The 18,441-nt window shown below is 38.6% G+C and overlaps 1 protein-coding gene across 1 annotated transcript in view; it reads left to right on the top strand.

Moving 5' to 3' along the window:
• The window catches only part of SUMF1 (sulfatase modifying factor 1), a 73,545-nt gene that overhangs the window by 14,438 nt on the left and 40,666 nt on the right, over positions 1 to 18,441 (top strand). Inside the window, exons 2-3 of the mRNA XM_087954607.1 lie at positions 1,164 to 1,337; positions 6,760 to 6,834. Of these exons, the coding sequence (XP_087810733.1) occupies positions 1,164 to 1,337; positions 6,760 to 6,834 (249 nt within the window). The remainder of the gene's footprint in view (positions 1 to 1,163; positions 1,338 to 6,759; positions 6,835 to 18,441) is intronic.

The following is an 18,441-nucleotide window of genomic DNA, read 5'->3' as shown; positions in this document are numbered from 1 at the left end:
GTCTCACCTTTGTCTCAATTGTCTCTAGAACTTATTCAATTTTTTTATTTACTTAGAATATTATGATATTTCCACCTATTAAAATTAATTTCTTTTAACATGTTTTAGTAAGGAAAAGATAGTGATTCAAGTGACACAGTTAACCAAAGATTTTTTACAAGAAGATGGAATTTTTAAAATAAACAAACTTCAACTGAATATGGCCCAATATTTTTTAATCTTATTATTTAGCCCACAAGTTAGTTTTGAATTAATATCTTTCATGCAGATTTACAAAAGTTTTTAGTAGCCAGACTTAATAATTCAGGGACAAGAGCAAATTAGTTGTATCCACTGAGGTATTCTGTTGAAATGGTTCTCTAGAGAGGGATCTAAACAACATCATTAATTTTTCTCTCTTCTTGCTTGTTGTTCCATTAAGCCAAAGATCTTGCTTACAAAGAGACATGGAACAACAAGCAATACATGAAAAGGTATAGGAGTCTGAATATTGCCAAGACCAATTTGTGAATAGTGTGCAAATTAGCAGCAACCTGCAGTGTTGAGATGGTGTCACTATTTGGGTGACAGCTGAATGTTTGAAGTAAAACAAAGTTGTCCCTTTTCCCCATGTACTCAGGTATGGACGCTTCTAGCTTTATTGTTTCCTATAACCAGAATTTTTTTCACGTGATCAGATAAGTTCCGTCTCTTTCAACTTCAGAAAATTACATTGTGAAAAAAGGTTACATTTTGTTGTGTTTTCAGAGCTGAGTGTGTGATTTAAAAATGTAGGACACTTAACGATATCTGTCACTATCCACGACATACATGTGCAGTCACCATTTTGATATATCCTTTGAATTGAAGATTTCACAGCTGAAATTCTGCCCAGTCATTTGGATTTTATTCTCCATCTCCTACTTTTTGTACCTCTGTTTTATCTGCCTAATCACGCAGGTTTTCTGGACATGGGTTGCTGTGTTTTGTTACTGTAGTTTACTGAGTATGTTTCATACAATATCGTATTTATTTATTAAATTTATGTGCCACCCATTGGTTGGCCGATGATATTCTGAACTTTGAAGATATTGACCAATAGTTATTTCTACATCCTGTAAGAAAGGACACAGAAGACCTTTGAAGATTTAAGCATATCTGAAAGAGTCTTCTTCCATTTGCAGATGGTCCCGATTCCAGCTGGAGTGTTTACAATGGGAACTGATGAGCCCATTATAAAACAAGATGGAGAAGGGCCTGGAAGGAGAGTCCACATTGGTCATTTTTTCATGGATCGCTATGAAGTCAGCAATGCAGAGTTTGAGAAGTTTGTGAATGCTACTGGCTATGTTACAGAGGTAAGTGAAAGAAGTTGGCGTTTTTGCAAAACAGCCTTGTTTGTGTCCAAATAAAGCTTGAAGGTAAACTTTTGCTATAAAAGGAATATTTTATAAGAGGAATATTTTTCTTGTCAGATATTGGATTGGCCTGGGAAAAATAGAAGATATTCCTCCACAGCTCTTCATTTGGAGTCTGTACCTCCTAAAGATGAACATTTTGGAACACCCTGCACAAAGAAAAGGAAATAAACCACACAAAGACACCCACATAATTTACCTGTTAGGATGAACACAGTGTTTCTTGAGAGAAAATTTAAAATCAGCACAGAAGAAAAATACTTTTGCCCCACCCAACAAAAGAAAGGGACCCTTGATTGGTTATCGGTAGCAGCATTTTAGAGTAGCTTATTGAAAAGTGGACCAACCTGTAAAGCAGGAGGTACAAGTTCTTGCACCACTATTGCTTGTTATAAGACAGTAGCAGATAAATGTTGGACACATCACAAAGGATATCTTCCTTCATCTTCAACAGTTTACTTTCCTATTATCAGCCTACCATTATAGAGCTATAGGAGAAATCATAGCCTGGGAAACTGCTCATAGTTTATAAGATGGATGAGTGATTCGGGATACAGTATCAATCCAGGATGATAGAAGATTTCATCAAATTTTCTGTGTGGAGCAAAACAAGTATTTGGTCCGTTTATTCCTAAATACTCCTCCTTTACCAAGGGCCAATAGTTAGCCTTTGGTGGGTAACATGTCTTATAGTCTTAGCACGTGTTACATAATTTTGCCAGGAAAGTAGCATGTGAAAACGTTTTACCAGTGTCTGTCAGGTTGGCCCTTACTTTCCCATTCAATTGGCACTCCAAGGTTGCTGCTTAATGATCTGCCTTCTCCAGTGCATATTCCTCTAGATGACTCCTGATATCTACAGAGAGTGCAGTCATTAACTATGATGTCTGTAGGTGTAATTGTAGATGTGAGTGGATAATGCAACCCATCAGTCTTCCATCAGAAGACCGAAAGAGCTATCAACAAAGCAGTCATAAACATGCCTTTTTGGGGGGTAAGCTTTCTATTTATTGGATCTTTAGCAATAGCAATAGCACTTGGACTTCTATACCACTTAGTGCTTTACACCACCCTCTGAGTGGTTTATAATGTCAGCACATTGCTCTCAAAAATATGGGTCTTCTTTTACCAACTTTGAAAAGATGGTTGAATCAACCTTGGCCAGTCATGATTGAACTCCTGGATGTGGGAAGAGTTAGCCTGCAGTACAGCATTCTAACCACTGCACCATCAGGGCTCCTTTAATTTGCCTAACAATGAAAGCTTTCTAGGTATATTACAGAGTAATTTAAAAATTTTAAAACAATAAAACAAAATATACTTTCTTTTAAAATATTTGCAGTCCCCCCCCTATTTGTAGTGAACCAGGTAGGGAACAACAAATCATGTGCAAATATCAAAGTAAAAAAATTAGTAAAAAGTAGTATGATTAAAAGCCAATAATAATTACAAAAGTATCCATAAAATGAAACTAATATCTTCTAAGGATCAGACACATGCTGGAATAGACCTGATTTAGCTTGCTTACAAAATTTTAGTTGAATCAGGACTATCTATCTATACTTCTGGAAGAAGAATATTCTATGAAATGGTGACCTGCACTGAGAAGACCTTTTAAGGAAGAGGAGCAAAAAAAAGGCTCTCTTGATCACCAAAGTAGATGTCATCATAGACATTCAATTTTGGCAGTGTGTTGCATACTATGGATCCCAAAGCTCAGCCATACAGAACATTAATGATAATAACCAGTACATTTAATTAAGCCTAGGAACCTATAGGCAACCAATGTAGCACCTTCAAAATAAGAATTATCCTAGCTTGTTGGTGGTGTCCCATCAATAGTTTAAACTGCTGCATTTTGAATTTACTCCTCACAGAATGTATCATAGAACAACAGGATTGCTATCACCAGAACATATTGATCCTAGTAGATCAGTACATCCTTTGGAGCTAAGGAAAGACCCTGGGCTGTTTAAGTAGGAGGTGACAATGTAGGAGAACCCCAGGCACAAACCAACTCCTTTGGGGGAACCAATGTTATTAAGTTGCTTTGATGTCTGTTAACAGTTAGCAGTTCTGATTTTGTGCAATTTAATTTGGGCTAGTTTGGTTCATTCATATCCTTAAAGTTTCTAGCTAGCAGTACAAAAATTCAGACCCTCGTTGTTTATTAAAAGCATGAATAAAGAAGAAAAACTAGAATACATAACTAAAGAGCCTAGGAAAGGATATGAAAGTAAAGATCAGTGTGCATATGAGATCTTAAAGTCAAAATTAATTAGGAACCAAGTTCTAGAACGAGTTAGATAAATACAAATTTGTGATTGCAGCATTTTTCTAGTCCAGCAGTATGGCATTCAGCTTTGCTAATCTGTGACAAATCACTTTTCCCATCTCTCTCTTAAGATGTTACCAAATGCTGTCCACAGTGTTTTCAGCAGTCAGGAGGAATCAGCAGAGAATCAAGATTCTCAGGAGGCAGAATCCTGAAGCAAATGCCAAACCCTATTTTACATGATTTCAGTGATGATGTTGAAATATGATGGGATACTCTGTCTGACATCCCAAACCAGCGTGCTGGAATGGGAACTAAATTTATATACTCCTGGAAGGCCAAATCCTGGGAAATGTTGACATTTAAAATATGTATCGGCTAAAAAAAATTACAATATTGATTCACCTGCCTACAATAGTTAATAATAAAGATTGTCCCAAAGTGGTTATTTTAAAGAACTCAGTATTGAATGCTGAATGCTGTTAAATTATTTGGAGGGTATATTGAAGTAAAAAGGAGTTTCTACACTTTATTTATTTTTAAAGAAGTTTTTGTAAATTACTTTTAAAAGAGCGGGCTTGGATTTGGTGATCAATAGGAATCAGCGGCTGATATAATTATAGCTAATGAAATTTAGTTATACTAACATGTGCTGCTATATTTTATAATGGAGAAACTGCTGGGTAAATTCCTTAAGTTTCAGCTCAGGAATGTCTTGGTTTATGAATCCCATCATAAACTCTGTTTGCTTAGGCGTAGCATGTTTGTAATACATTCAGCGGAGAAATACACTGCTTTGTATATTTCAGGACAGAACAGATCTCAGTAAATCTGCAAGGATTATGCTGCAATTATCTTTGAAATAGTATAGCTGCTAGGAATTCAGAATTCCTAATTTTGGTATATTGAATATATTTCTGTTATATGTTGCCACAGAGATAGACACTTTAAAATAGTATTGCCAGACAAAAAGTAGGCAGTTCCAGAGAAGTGGATAAACTTTTATAGCAATCTAAAAATATTTCTGCTTTCTAGCAATGTGAAAGACATAATCATTAGTTATGGGTATGTTTATTTGAAATGTACGTGCTTATTATATATCTGTTCCCTGCATCTTCTGCTATTGCATAATCACTAGTTATGGGTATGTTTATTTGAAATGTACGTGCTTATTATCTATCTGTTCCCTGCATCTTCTGCTATTGCAGTATATGTGTAGAACAAATGTAAAAGTCAAATGCTGAATTGCAGGTCAAACATTTTTGCTTTTATCAGTGGGAAAAAAAACCATTTCTGAAGTTACCTATAATTTTTATTATTCAGAACACGTATGATAACTTGAAAACACACGACACATTTTGTATACCTAAATCTGAAAAATCTCAGTTTATGTCATCCCTAAAGGTATACTTCTAAAAGCAATTCTGAGGTTACTTTTAAAATGAAATTGATGAGAAAAGGGAATTTGAGTAAGGAACAGGTTAGGAGCCCTGATGGTTAGAATGCAGTATTATAGGGAAACTCTGCCCACAGCCTAGAGTTCAATCCTGATGGGGCTCAAGATTGACTCAGCCTTCCATACTTTCAAGGTTGGTAAAATGAGGACCCAGTTTATTGGGGGCAATATGCTAACTCTGTAAACTGCCCAGAAAGTGCTATAAAACTCTATGGAGAGGTATATAAATCTAAGAACTATTGCTATTGCTAGTAATCTTCCCTCTGTATCTTTTACTTCCACCATCACTAATAATGCAATAACACACATACATACACAGAAACATATTACAAGTAATTAATAGTAATAGCAATTAAGCTGTTTTTACACACGTTTGACTGCTTTGTCAATTCAAAATGTGGTAGATGTTCTACACTTTATTCCACCATTAATACACTTTTTTACTTCAACCTCCTTTGTCATTTATCTTGGTGGAAATTTTGAGTAGAATTCCAAACAAAACCAATTTTTGTTTAAAGTTCTGTACCAATAACACTGCCTTCCTCCCTAAAACTGATATAATCTCAGAAGCCTAGTTCTTTGGGACACACGGATGGGGATGGACACTATTAGTTTTGGTAACCTAGTAATAAACAGAATTACTTACAGAGATGATTGCAAGAAATAATATAGACACTGGAGTTCAAAATTTTGAAAACCACAAATTGCATGACTCTTGTAATTTCAAACACATAAAGCTGTCATGCTGTTGGATCATCTGGTCTTAGATTAAGTGACATCTCTTGCAGTATGTAATTTCTCAAGGTTGAAGACAGAATAGGTTCCTAACGTTATTTTAGATATTTTGTTTCAAAGTATGTCATAAATGGAACTCAGAGTCTTCTGACGTTCAAGCTTGAAGTACTCATTGACCTGTGCTCTACCTTCCAAAAATACACATATTAATAATACAGTAATTTTTTATTGTTTTATCACATGTCTTTATGACATGGTTATATTATTTTCCTGATGCTCCATTTGAAATACAATTATTAGTTAAAAATAAACCCAAGTGATAAAAAGCAAGAAGCAAATATGGAGTTGACATGATAGAAATATATACACGTCAATAGATTTTCAAATCCCATTTTAGTGAAAAGCTGATTGAAACATGCTGATTCCCATTCAGCCTTACTTTCTAAGTTATACCAGCATGAATGATTAAATAATAAATCTGCTAACATATAAGTAAAATGCATATATTTCATAGATTTTTTGTTCTTTCCTCCATTAGAATTTGATACAGTTAGTAGAAATGTTTATAGACCTTCTAAAAGTCACTATCTGTTTTGTTTCTGTTTTAGGAGTTTATATTTTAGCTCATTGAAAAGTCTTAGTCTTTGAATAATGTAATATTTTATCCCAAGGGAGTATGTTGTAAAATTATAACTGTTGGTTTTCAGGGTTGAAGGTGAAAGAAAGTTTACTATTTGAAGGGTATTCAGTTGGGAAAAATGTGTGTGTTTTCTTTTACAGTAACAGTAAATTGCTATTGGGAAGATACTTAATTATCTGATTTTATTTTTCCTTCCTTCCTTCCTTCCTTCCTTCCTTCCTTCCTTCCTTCCTTCCTTCCTTCCTTCCTTCCTTAGGCAGAAAGATTTGGTGATTCCTTTGTATTTGAAGGCATGCTGAGTAAAGAAGTAAAGAATGGAATTCAGCAAGCTGTAAGTTGTATATATTAATATGTTTTGTACCTATTACAATGATTCAGAGTTGGAAACAAGCTATTATAACCACAATAATATATTTAGTTTTGAAAAACCATTACTACGCTGTGTGTGAGTCTTGCCAGTAGTAAGCTTTTGACTAATTTTGAGGACATTGTTAGTATTGCGAAATTGTGTGTTCTAAGAGGAGATACTAAGGTAAAACCTCAGAAGTAAACAGGGTGACTTTCTGTCCTTTTTTGGCATGTTGTGATGGTCCATGTCATCTGCAATCACTACAAAGCTGTACTCTTCCTTATAAACAGTAAGTGTAGTCATCTTTGTTTGACAGTCTTACAGACTGAATGTTCAGAAGTCATAGGTATGTGTTCCCACAGTACCAGTGTTGGTACATCCAAATATGTGCAATTAGAACAAGGTCTGCTTTGACAACAGAGTCTGTTCTCTATATTTATTTTGATTCCTCTTTTTCTCCTTACCCAGCCTTAAGCCTGCGATACTTAATTGTAACAATTGCTTTCCAAAATATGGTGCTAATCAGCTGACAAATGGCCTGGAAACTCACTCACAAAAATCTTTCAGAGAACCCACATTGGTTCTCTGAAAAGACATTGCAAGATTGGGTGAAACTCTGTGCTAATACATAACTTGTTCAGAAGAATGTGTGTGTAAATACCTGAACAAAGCTGAATACCATACATATAGATACCCGCGAAAACTTAAGAAAACAAATATATACATATATATATATGTTGTGGCCCCGATTCCCGAGCCTATGCTGTCAGAGGAAGAAGACCTGGAAGATGAGGAGGAGGAACTGGGAATGCCTTCCTCCCCAGGACCTTCCTCTCTGGCAATGCCTTCCTCCCTGATAATGCCTCAGGTTTCATCAGACAACCGAGAGGAACAGCCTGAGATTAATCAGGAGGAAAGCATATCGGAGCAACCCCTGACAGGGAGTAAAGAGGAAGAGTGTTTGCTTGATCCTAAGCAGTGTCGTAGGGAGAAACGTGAGCAGCAACGTAGGAGGCGTGGGAGGGTCAGAGGGTGAGCTGAGTCATTGAGCCACACCCCACAGGGGATAAAAGTGGGTGTGTTTTCGGCTGGAACTTTGTACGGGACAAAGTTTAATCTTACTTCAGATTTTCTTCGTGAATGATTTTTGTGGACTGCCTTGTAATTTTCTGTGAGTAGATTTTTATTTGTTTTCAGTTCGGACTTGGCAGGCAGAGCGTGTTGGAATGCCAAGGACATTATCAGTTCCAAAAAATTAACTCTGTGAAGTCCGAGTCAGCTTGCCTGCCTGTGTTTGTGTGAGTTTGTACTCTTTCATCTTTTGGGAAAGAAGAAAAGTGAGACAGGACATATATGCCAGAAGCCTGATGATGGCAGATGAGATTCTGCCGAAACATTGCTACAACTTTAAAAGCACAACTATAATGACGTGGGAAAATACCCGAACAAAGCTGAATACCATACATACATATATATATATATATATACATATACACATATACATATATATGTTTTCTTAAGTTTTCGCGGGTACTTACATGTATGGTATTCTGGCACAGCAGTAGGCTAGCCCCAAATTTAAAACTGAAACGGCTGTGAAAGTCTGATTCACAGATGAACACAATACAGAAGCCTGATGATGGCAGATGAGATTCTGCCGAAACGTTGCTACAACTGTAAAAGCACAACTATATACTATATACCGTATTTGCCGGCGTATAAGACGACTTTTTTGCCCTGAAAAACATGCCTCCAAGTGGGGGGGTCGTCTTATACGCCGGGTCGTCTTATACGCCGGCAAATGGTAATTGGGAAGCACTGCGGCTGCCCGCGGCACCGCCCGGAATGACAGTGGTGCGGCCGTAAGCCTGGGATAGCCGGTTGCCTTCCCCCCACCCTCCCGACCCTTGCGGGTTGCGGTGTCCTGCTGCCGCTGAGGCTGCTGGTTCGCGACGGTCCCCGCTTACCCCCTCCCCGTCCCCGTCCCCGGCGTATTTAGTTGGAAAATTTGGGGCCTCTGCTCGGCAGCGGCTGCCTCCAGCAACTCCTCTGCATTTTCCTCAGGTGCGTCCGCGTGTTCCCCACGCTGGTAGGCAGGTTGTGCGTGTGTGTGTTCCTAATCAAACCGGCACCCCAGTTCCCCCACCCCTTGTCCGTTTGCCGGTGGCTTCGTCTGGCTCAGGGACCGGATCAGGATCGCGGCAAGATTATGTAATGCCGGCTGGTTCCGGCTGATGGGGCTGGGCTGCCTGCCGCCTCGTCGCATGCACGCACAGGGGGCAGTGCGGTGAGTGCCCGCCGAGGGTCCCAAAGCACGCAGCAGCCCGTGAGCGGGACCACCCACTAGTGCTCCTGACCTGAGGAGAAGGCCTCGCAATCAACCCTCGCTGTTTCCCTCAGCTGGGAACCTCTTTCAGAGGTGCCATCAGAGGTGCCACCAATGTAGGAATCCTCAGGGAAGAAGCCCAGAGCCCCCTCTGGCAGAATGAGCGCATCTAGTGCAGCGGGGCTGCGTTATGAAACCATTAAAGTCACTTTCGCCGGCAATGTGTTTTGGGTCAGCTCTGCTCTGTTGGAAAGTCGGCGTTGTTTTCACTCTACCAGTTTCAGCCTTTCACCTTAATTATGAAAGTCCCTTCGGTCCCCTCCAATCAATGGAAGGTTGTTAAGAGTTAGGTGCCTGTGTAGCAGCTTCCCTTAAAGGATGAGGAAGTCGGTTTGGTGCCTTGACTTCTCAGAGAAGCGGTGGGGATAAACAAAATAAAAGAAGAGGAAAAGTTCTTGAAACAGGAATCTCCCTGGAGAAATTTATTCTCAGAAACCCTGGATTTCTTGGGGGAGTTTTAAAGGCAATTGCTTGAACCCAGTGATGTAGGCATCCTTTCCTGCTTGTTTCCAGTGCTTGAGGATGGTACTTTGCTAGGAATTGCTTCCATCCATTTACTACCACATCTGAGCAAAAGAAATGGCTTCTTTCCATCCTTGGTTTTACAACGCTGTCAGTGCTTTTGATGCCCAAGTAAAGGAAAAGTCCTTTACTCTGAGGAACATGCAGTTAGTTGATTATACTTTTCCCTCTATGGGGAGAGACCCAAGGAAGAAAGAGAGCAGCAAAGTTTATATGGGTTGCAAAATAGCCCGTTTCACCTCTTCTTTATATCCTTTCTCACCCATATTTTCTTCCCATTGGTGGTATGCTTTCCCTGGGTTTATCCAGTTCTGAAATTAGGACTATTTACCTTTCTCTGATGGGGACTAAAATATGGATGATGCTTCAAAAAATAAGACAAGATATTATTGGGCAACTCAGAAATAATAAACCACTCTACCAGGAAACTCTTTTCCCAAGCCTTGCATGTTAAAAAAAAAAAAAAAAAGAGCTGGAGCCCAATGAGGGGGATACCTTCTCTGGTTTGTTGCAGCTGAGGCCGGGCGGTGCGAGCGGAGGCCGCTGAGCGCCTCATTTCCTTGGGAGCTGGGAGAAGGAGGCCCGCCTACATCGGCCTGAAGGCTGGTTGCTCCTTTCAGCTTCACGGGATTCGTTTCCACGGTGCACAAAAGTGCCTCAAAAAAAAAAAAAAGTGCAAAAGTGGAAGGTGTGCGGAAGAGGGGGTAGTCTTATACGGCGAGTATATAACAAACTCTATATTTTGAGTGGAAATGTTGGGGGGTCGTCTTATACGCCCAGTCGTCTTATACGCCGGCAAATACGGTATATATATACACTATATATATACACACACACATATATACATACATACATACATGCAAACAGAATCTGGATTTTATTTTATTTCATTTAATTTTTTTGATTGTGTAAAATTTTTGTTCAGGAGAGAGAGAGAGAGAGAGAGAGAGAGAACATGCTTGCATCTGTGTTGTTAAAACAGTTGTTTTCATAAATACTTCTTTGTGTAGTCTTACCCTCTTACATGAATGTTCATTTTTAAAAGGTAGGAATGATTGCATTTTTGTTTTATTCTGATAATAGGTACCATATGTGCTCTCTCTCTCTCTCTCTCTCTGTGTGTGTGTATGGATGGATATATAGATATAGATATATGGAGATACAAACATCCACACACACACACACACACACACACACACACACACACACACACATCTTGACTGACAATGGAGCCCAGAATTTCTTTTGCTAATTGAGTCATTTGTTATGTAAATTTTGTCCCATTTTACGACCTTTCTTGTCACACTTCTTAAGTGAATCACTGCAATTCTTAAGTTAGTAACACAGTCGTTAAGTGAACCTGACTTCACCTGACTTTGCTTGTCAGAAGGTTGCAAAAGGTGATCACAAGACTCCGGACCACTGCAATCCATCATAAATATAAGTCAGTTGCCAAGCACCTAAATTTTGATCACATGATCAAGGGGATGCTGCAGTGGCCCTAAGTGTGAAAAATGGTCATAAATCGTTTTTTTCAGTGCTGTTGTAACTTTGAACTGTTACTAAATGATTTGTTGTAAGTCAAGAACTATCTATATAGCTGGAGATGGAGATAGAGATATTTATGGGAAGTAAAAAAACCCGCAAACATCCTTGAAAAATGAAACCTATATCTACAAACATAGCATGAAGGAACGGAGCTTAATTCTAAAAAATAAAAATGACCCTTTCATAGATGATCATTACAAATATGTGTGATTATGTGTCTATACATATGTATTATATATAACAAAAATGAATCTGAAAGCAGTAGGATTCAAAAGCCAGGTTTTTGTAGATTTGAGGTATTTAAAAACTGAAACAGTATGCATCAGGGATACTTCCTGCTCCATTTCCACCTTAAGAACATAGCTGAACAAATATGCAATGCATCTTCCGGTATTGTCAGTGTCACTGGATAACCTCCCGAATTATTTCATAAAATCAAGAGCTAGTCCCTAAAAATCAATCAGATCTTCAGAAGTTAAACTTAATTTGAGGGGGATTTGACTTTTTATCTGTGAAGTGCAGTAACATATTAACCTTCCAACATATGTTGGAAACCACTTGTGTGTTTTCAATTGCGTTTTGGCAGTCTGTTGGAAAGTTCCAGGTGATTTAATATTGTGGCAAATAATTAGTTTAAATTTCACTTGAGTATTTCATTTTAACATGTTCCTTTTATGCACCGAAACAAAAATGTTATGCACAGGAGTAAAAATAGCACACATTAAAGCACCATATGGGGCTTTTTAGAATAATGATTTAACAGATAACAGATAATCAGAGTTGGAAGGGACCTTGTAGGTCATCTAGTCCAACCCCCCGCCCAAGCGGGGGACCCTACACCATTTCTTTCTTTTTTTAAAAAAAAAACAACAGTTTTATTAATTTTAACAATAAACAAAAACACATAAAACATAAAAACATCATCCTTTCCTTCATGGGTTTACAGACAGTGTGTCGGTTGGTTTGCCACTTTTTTTTGTGCATCCATTTCATAGTCTCCATTGTAGTTATATTACATAATAGCTCATATTATCAATCAACAATTATATAGCCTGATATCATTATTAAACAATCATTTGACTATAATTTTATTAATTCATACTTTAACGAGATAACTATAGTTTACTTAATTTATTTTATAGCAAATCATAAAGTCATACCAAGTCTATCTTAATAAAATTTTATAAAGATAGTATCAAAGAAAAAAAGAAATATGTATTCATTGTTTCCTAAAGTTCTAAATATTCCATTATTATATTTTATTATCTAGCCATTGATAGAAAAGGTCCCAAATTTCATAGAATTGTTTATCTTCTTGTTCTCTAATTTCAAATGTCAATCTACTCATTTCAGCACATTCCAATATTTTCTTAATAATTTCTTCCTGTGATGGTATTTTCTCACTCTTCCAATTTTTAGCAAATACAATCCTAGCCGCTGTTAATACATTTACAATCAAATATTTCAAATTTTTATTGTATGTATCAGGTAAGATTCCCAATAAAAAAATCTCTGGTTTTAAATCTATATGTTTCTTTGTCATTTTTCCAACCATATGCGAATTTTAGTCCAATATTTTCTAGCGTCCTCACAAGTCCACCACATATGGTAATATGAGCCAGGTATCTGATGACATTTCCAGCATTTTTCAGATTTATTCTTGAACATTCTTGCTATTCTTGTTGGGGGAAAATGCCACCTGTAAAACATCTTATACAGATTTTCTTTATATGCTGTTGACATTGTCATTTTATAATTTTGAGACCACATTTTTTGCCATTTCTCTAAATCAATCCCATATCCAAAATTCTTCCCCCAAGCAATCATAGTTTCTTTAACTTGTTCTTCCTCTAGTTTAATTTCCAGTAAATAACCATATAATTTTTTAATCACTTTTTCATCAGTACCTGTCAAAATCTTATCTAAGTCAGTCAATTTATCATAGAATCCCTCTGTTTTAGAATCTTTAACATACCTTGAGTGTATTTGCGCATATGAAAACCAATTCATCTTTATACCTTGTTCTTCTAAATTTTACATCGTTTTAAGTTCACCCTTTTCATCCAATATTTCCCCATATCTAACTGTTTGTTCCTTCTTGTATGTTATAGGATAAGAAAAAGCTTCAATAGTTGATAACCAAACTGGGATTTTCAAATAACATTGTCTCTTAATTTTCTCCCAGTTTAACCATAAAGACTCCCGTATATAATGCCTTCTAAAATAGCCCTGCGATTTAGTTCCCTTATACCACAGAAAAGCATGCCAGCCCAGTAATAAATCATGTCCTTCTAGTGTCAACAATCTAGTCTTTCTTAATATTATCCATTCTTTAGCCCACATCAAATTTGCAGCTTGATAATACAACTCCCAATTAGGAAGGCCAAATCCTCCTCTAGTTCTAGCATCTTGTAAAAGTTTTAATTTTATTCTCGCTTTCTTGCCTTGCCATATATACTTCAACACAATTTTATTTAAGTCTTCAAAATAATCTTTGCCAAGCCTAATTGGTATTGTTTGGAACAAATATAAAATTCTGGGTAAAATATTCATCTTGATTGTTGAAATTCTGCCTATTAATGACAGTTGTAGGTTTTCCCATTTCTTCAGATCAAGTGCTATCTGCTGTTTGAGTTTAATATAGTTATTCTCTTTCAATGTAGTACATCTTGACGTCAAATATATCCCCAAATACTTAACCTTATTCTTGACTTGAATTTTCAATAGGTCTGCCAGTTCTTCTCTTTGTCTTAATAACATGTTCTTTGTCAAAATCTTTGTTTTATCTTTATTTATTTTCAAACCAGCCATCTCACCGTACGTCTCTATCTTTTCCAATAGTTTTAAAGCTGTCTCTAGAGGATCTTCCAGAATGAAAACCAAATCATCCGCAAAGGCTTGTAACCCTACACCATTTTTGACAAATGGCAGTCCAATCTCTTCTTGAAAGTCTCAAATGATGGTGCTCCCACAACTTCCAAAGCTAAGGTGTTCCATTGATTGATTGTTCTCACTGTCAGAAAGTTTCTCCTTATTTCCAGGTTAAATCTCTCCTTGTTCAGTTTCCATCCATTATTCCTTGTCTGGCCTACAGGTGCTTTAGAAAATAACTTGACCCCTTCCTCCCCGTGGCAGCCCCTCAAATATTGGAAGACTGCTATCATGTCTCCCCTGGTCCTTCTCTTTACTAGACTAGCCAAGCCCAGTTCCTGTAACTGTTTTTCATATGTTTTGGTCTCCAGTCCCCTAATTATCCTGGTTGCTCTTTTCTGTACTTTTTCTAGAGTCTCAACATCTTTTTTATAATGTGTTGAACAAAACTGGATGCAGTAATCTAGTCTTACTAAGGCTTTATAGAGTGGTACCGTGTTTCTCATAAAATAAGGCCGGGTCTTATATTTTTTGAGCCCCGAAAAAACGGCTAGGCCGTCTTTTCGGGGGTGACTTAATTCCCCCCTTGCATCCTCATCTAGAGCGCCCCGCGGGCAGCCTCGCCCCCAGCTGTTCCTAACGGGTGATCATGGCGAAGCGCAGAGAGCTCCCTACTCCCACCAAACACCTTTGCTGCAGACCCAAGACCTTTGGCACCCGCCACTGTTGCTTTCCCTTCTGCCCATTCCGCCGCCATGTTTGGAGCTGCCGCTTCCATGTTTGGAGTGCCGCTGCCATTTGGAGCGCCGCCGCCATTTGGAGCACCGCCGTCATGTTTGGAGCTGCCACTTCCGTGTTTGGAGCTGCCGCCGTGTTTGGAGTGGCGGCGGCGCTCCAAATGGTGGTGGTGCTCCAAACAGCGGCAGTGCTCCAAACGTGGAAGCGGCAGCTCCAAACGCGGCAGCAGCTCCAAATGCAGACATGGCAACTCCAAACAGCGGCAGTGCTCCAAACAGCGGTGGGGTTCCAAACGCAGAAGTGGCAGCTCCAAACGCGGTGGCAGCTCCAAATGCGGAAGCGGCAGCTCCAAACAGCAGCAGTCCTCCAAAGAGCGGCAGCGCTCTAAACATGGAAGCGGCAGCTCCAAACGCAGCGGCAGCTCCAAATGCAGAAGCAGCAGCTCCAAACGGCAGCAGTGCTCCAAACAGCAGTGGTGCTCCAAACGTGGAAGTGGCAGCTCCAAACACGGCGGCGGCATGGGCAGAAGGGAAATCAACCGGCGGGCGCTGAAGGTCTTGGGTCTGCCACAAAGGTGCTTGGCAGGAGTAGGGAGCTCTCTGTGCTCTGCCATGATCGCCCATTAGGAGCAGCTGGTGGCGAGGAATTGCTGCCCGTGGGGCGCTCCTAACGGCAAGTCCCCCCACCCTTCCCCCCATTTTGCATGTTTTAAAATAGGCCTAAATTTGGGGGGAGGGGCTTAATTTCATTTTATGCCTAGAAAACATGCTGGGTCTTCCTATTGGGGGAGGTCGTACTGTTGGAGAAACACGGTATTAGTACCTCCCTTGATCTTGGTTGTATCCCTCTGTTAATACAATTTAGGATTGCATTAGCTTTTTTGGCTGCTGCTGCACAGTGCTAGCTCATATTTAGCTGGTTGTCCACTAAGACTCCAAGATCCCTCTCACAGTTACTGCTATTGAGCCTGGTTTCACCCACTCTATATGTGTACTTTTGGTTTTTCTTGCCTAAGTGTAGGACTTTACTTTTCTCTCCATTGAATTTCATTTTGTTAGATATGGCCCAGTGTTCTAGTCTGTCAAGATCCATCTGGATCTTGAGCCTGTCTTCTTGGGTGTTAGCTATTCCTGCCAGCTTAGTATCATCTGCAAATTTGGTAAGTTCCCCTTCTATTCCCTCATCTAAGTCGTTATTGAAGATATTGAAGAGTACTGGGCCTATGACAGAACCTTGTGCCACCCCACTGCTTACTTCCCTCCATGTAGACTTAGACTCATTAAGCACTACTCGTTGAGTATGGTTTGTCAGCCACTTGCGAGTCCATCTACTGGTGGTGCTATCTATTCCACTTTTTTCTAGCTTACTAAGAAATAGGTTGTGGTCTACTTTGTCGAATGCCTTGCTGAAATCTAAATATATTATGTCCACAGTATTTTACTGGTCTAGTAATTTAGTCACTATGTTGAAGAATGAAATAAGATTGGTTTGGCATGATCTGTTCTTAACAAACCCATGCTGACTGCTAGTTATTACTTTACTTGTTTCTAGATGTTGGCAGATCTGTTTTTTATAATCTTTTCCAATATCTTCCCAGGTATTGATGTTAGACCCAGTTTCCTGGGTCTGTTTTTTTCCCCTTTTTTTGAAGATGGGAACCACATCTGCTCTTTTCCAGTCCTCTGGTAGTTCTCCAGTGCTCCAGGATTTTTGAACGATATGGTGCAGTGATTCTGAGATGACCTCTGCCACCTCCTTTAAAACTCCATCAGGCCCCGGTGATTTGTGTTCATCAAGATCAGACAGGTGTTCTCTTAATTATTCTTTTGCTTATTTTAACTTTTATTTCTGGTCTGTCTTTTACAGTTATGTTTTTTGGTGGGTTGAGCTATAGTTTCTTTTTGCATGAAGATGGATGCGAAGAATGAGTTAAGCAGTTCTGCTTTCTCTCTGTTGCCTGTTACTTCCTTCTCTCTTTAGTGGACCGACTGTTTCCTTGATTTTTTTCTTGTTATTTATATGTTGGAAAAAACTTTTTTATTATCTTTAACTTTTGTTGCAAGTCTTTGTTCGTTCTGAGCCTTTGCTGTCCTGACTTTGTCTTTGCAGATTCTGACTTTCTGCTGATATTCTGCCTTAGTTGTATGTCCTTCTTTCCATTTTTTGTACTTGTCCTTTTTTTCTTTCAATTTGCCAGAGAGATCTTTGTGGAACCATGCTGGTTTCTTCTTGGGTTTCTTGTTTTTTTTTCTCGGTGGTATTGTGCTGGTCTTGGCTTCTATGATCATACAATTTTTGGAGTTTCCCAAGATTCTTGAGTTGTTTTCCCCTTTAGGATTTTCATCCATGGAATCTTTCCCAAGTTCTCTTTGAGTTTATTGAAATCAGCTCTTTTTAAATCCAAGACTCCGGGGTCATTATGTTCTGTTGCTTGCGTTTGTGTTATGTTGAATTCTAGTATGACGTGGTCACTCTCACCCAAGGTTCCTGCAGTTTCAACTCCCTCTATCACTTCTTCTCTGTTTGTAAGAATTAAGTCCAGTATGGCTGTCCCTCTAGTTTCACCCTCTACCTTTTGGACAACAAAGTTGTCAGCTAGGTTGGTTAGGAACTTATTAGATTTCTCACTTGGTGCAGAATTAGTTTTCCAATTGATATCAGGATAATTGAAGTCTCCCATTACTACTGATGTGTGTTTCCTGCATATGTTTGTTAGTTGGCTGGCAAAAAGGACATCTATATTTTCTGCTTGATTGGGTGGCCTATATGTACACCTATGGCCATGTCATTCTTTTTTTCTTTTATATTGACCCATATGCATTCTAGGAGGTTTTCATCTTTGGTTTCATGCATTTCTGTAGCAATATAGTGGTCCTTTACATACAGTGCAACTCCGCCTCCTCTTTTATGGGGTCTGTTTTTTTTTTTTTGAATAGTTTGATCCTTCTACCAGTATGTTCCAATTATGGGTTTCATCCCACCAAGTTTCTGCTATTCCAACTATATCTTATCTACTTCATATATTTGTAGTTTGAGTTCACCCTGTTTGTTCCCAGACTTTATGCATTTGTATACAGGCGCTTGAGATTTAATCACATCCTGCAGCCTGTATGCTTTGTTGAAGAAATATAATTTTTGAATAAAGCGAGAAGGAAGAAAACTTGAAAACATTCTTGAGCTGCAGTTTAGCCATTGATGAGGTATTTGGCTATGACATGGTATATGTGACAAAAAATATTTCTGTCTGTGTTTGAGAAAATGTTCTTGTTTCTGCTGTTGATATTATGTGAAGTTATACAACTTGTCCATGTAGGACAATATATATTGGTTTATTTTAAATTCAGCTCTGTGATTGGAGAAAATGGTAATTTACTTTGGAACTGATCGATTCTTTTCACATATGTATTGAATTCTCCTGTTTGAATTTCCAGGAATCTCCATGCTCAGAAACCTGAAAAACAGCGTTAAAGTTGTTTCTAGTTGTACTCTTAAACTAAACGTAAAAGTAGTCAAACAGTGCTAAA

This window comes from Notechis scutatus, chromosome 2, assembly GCF_049901735.1.
Source record: "Notechis scutatus isolate UNSWTSFEM ecotype Mainland chromosome 2, rNotScu1.2, whole genome shotgun sequence".
NCBI lineage: Eukaryota > Metazoa > Chordata > Lepidosauria > Squamata > Elapidae > Notechis > Notechis scutatus.
Note: the sequence above shows the minus strand (reverse complement) of the source record. Positions and strands in the feature narration are given on the sequence as shown.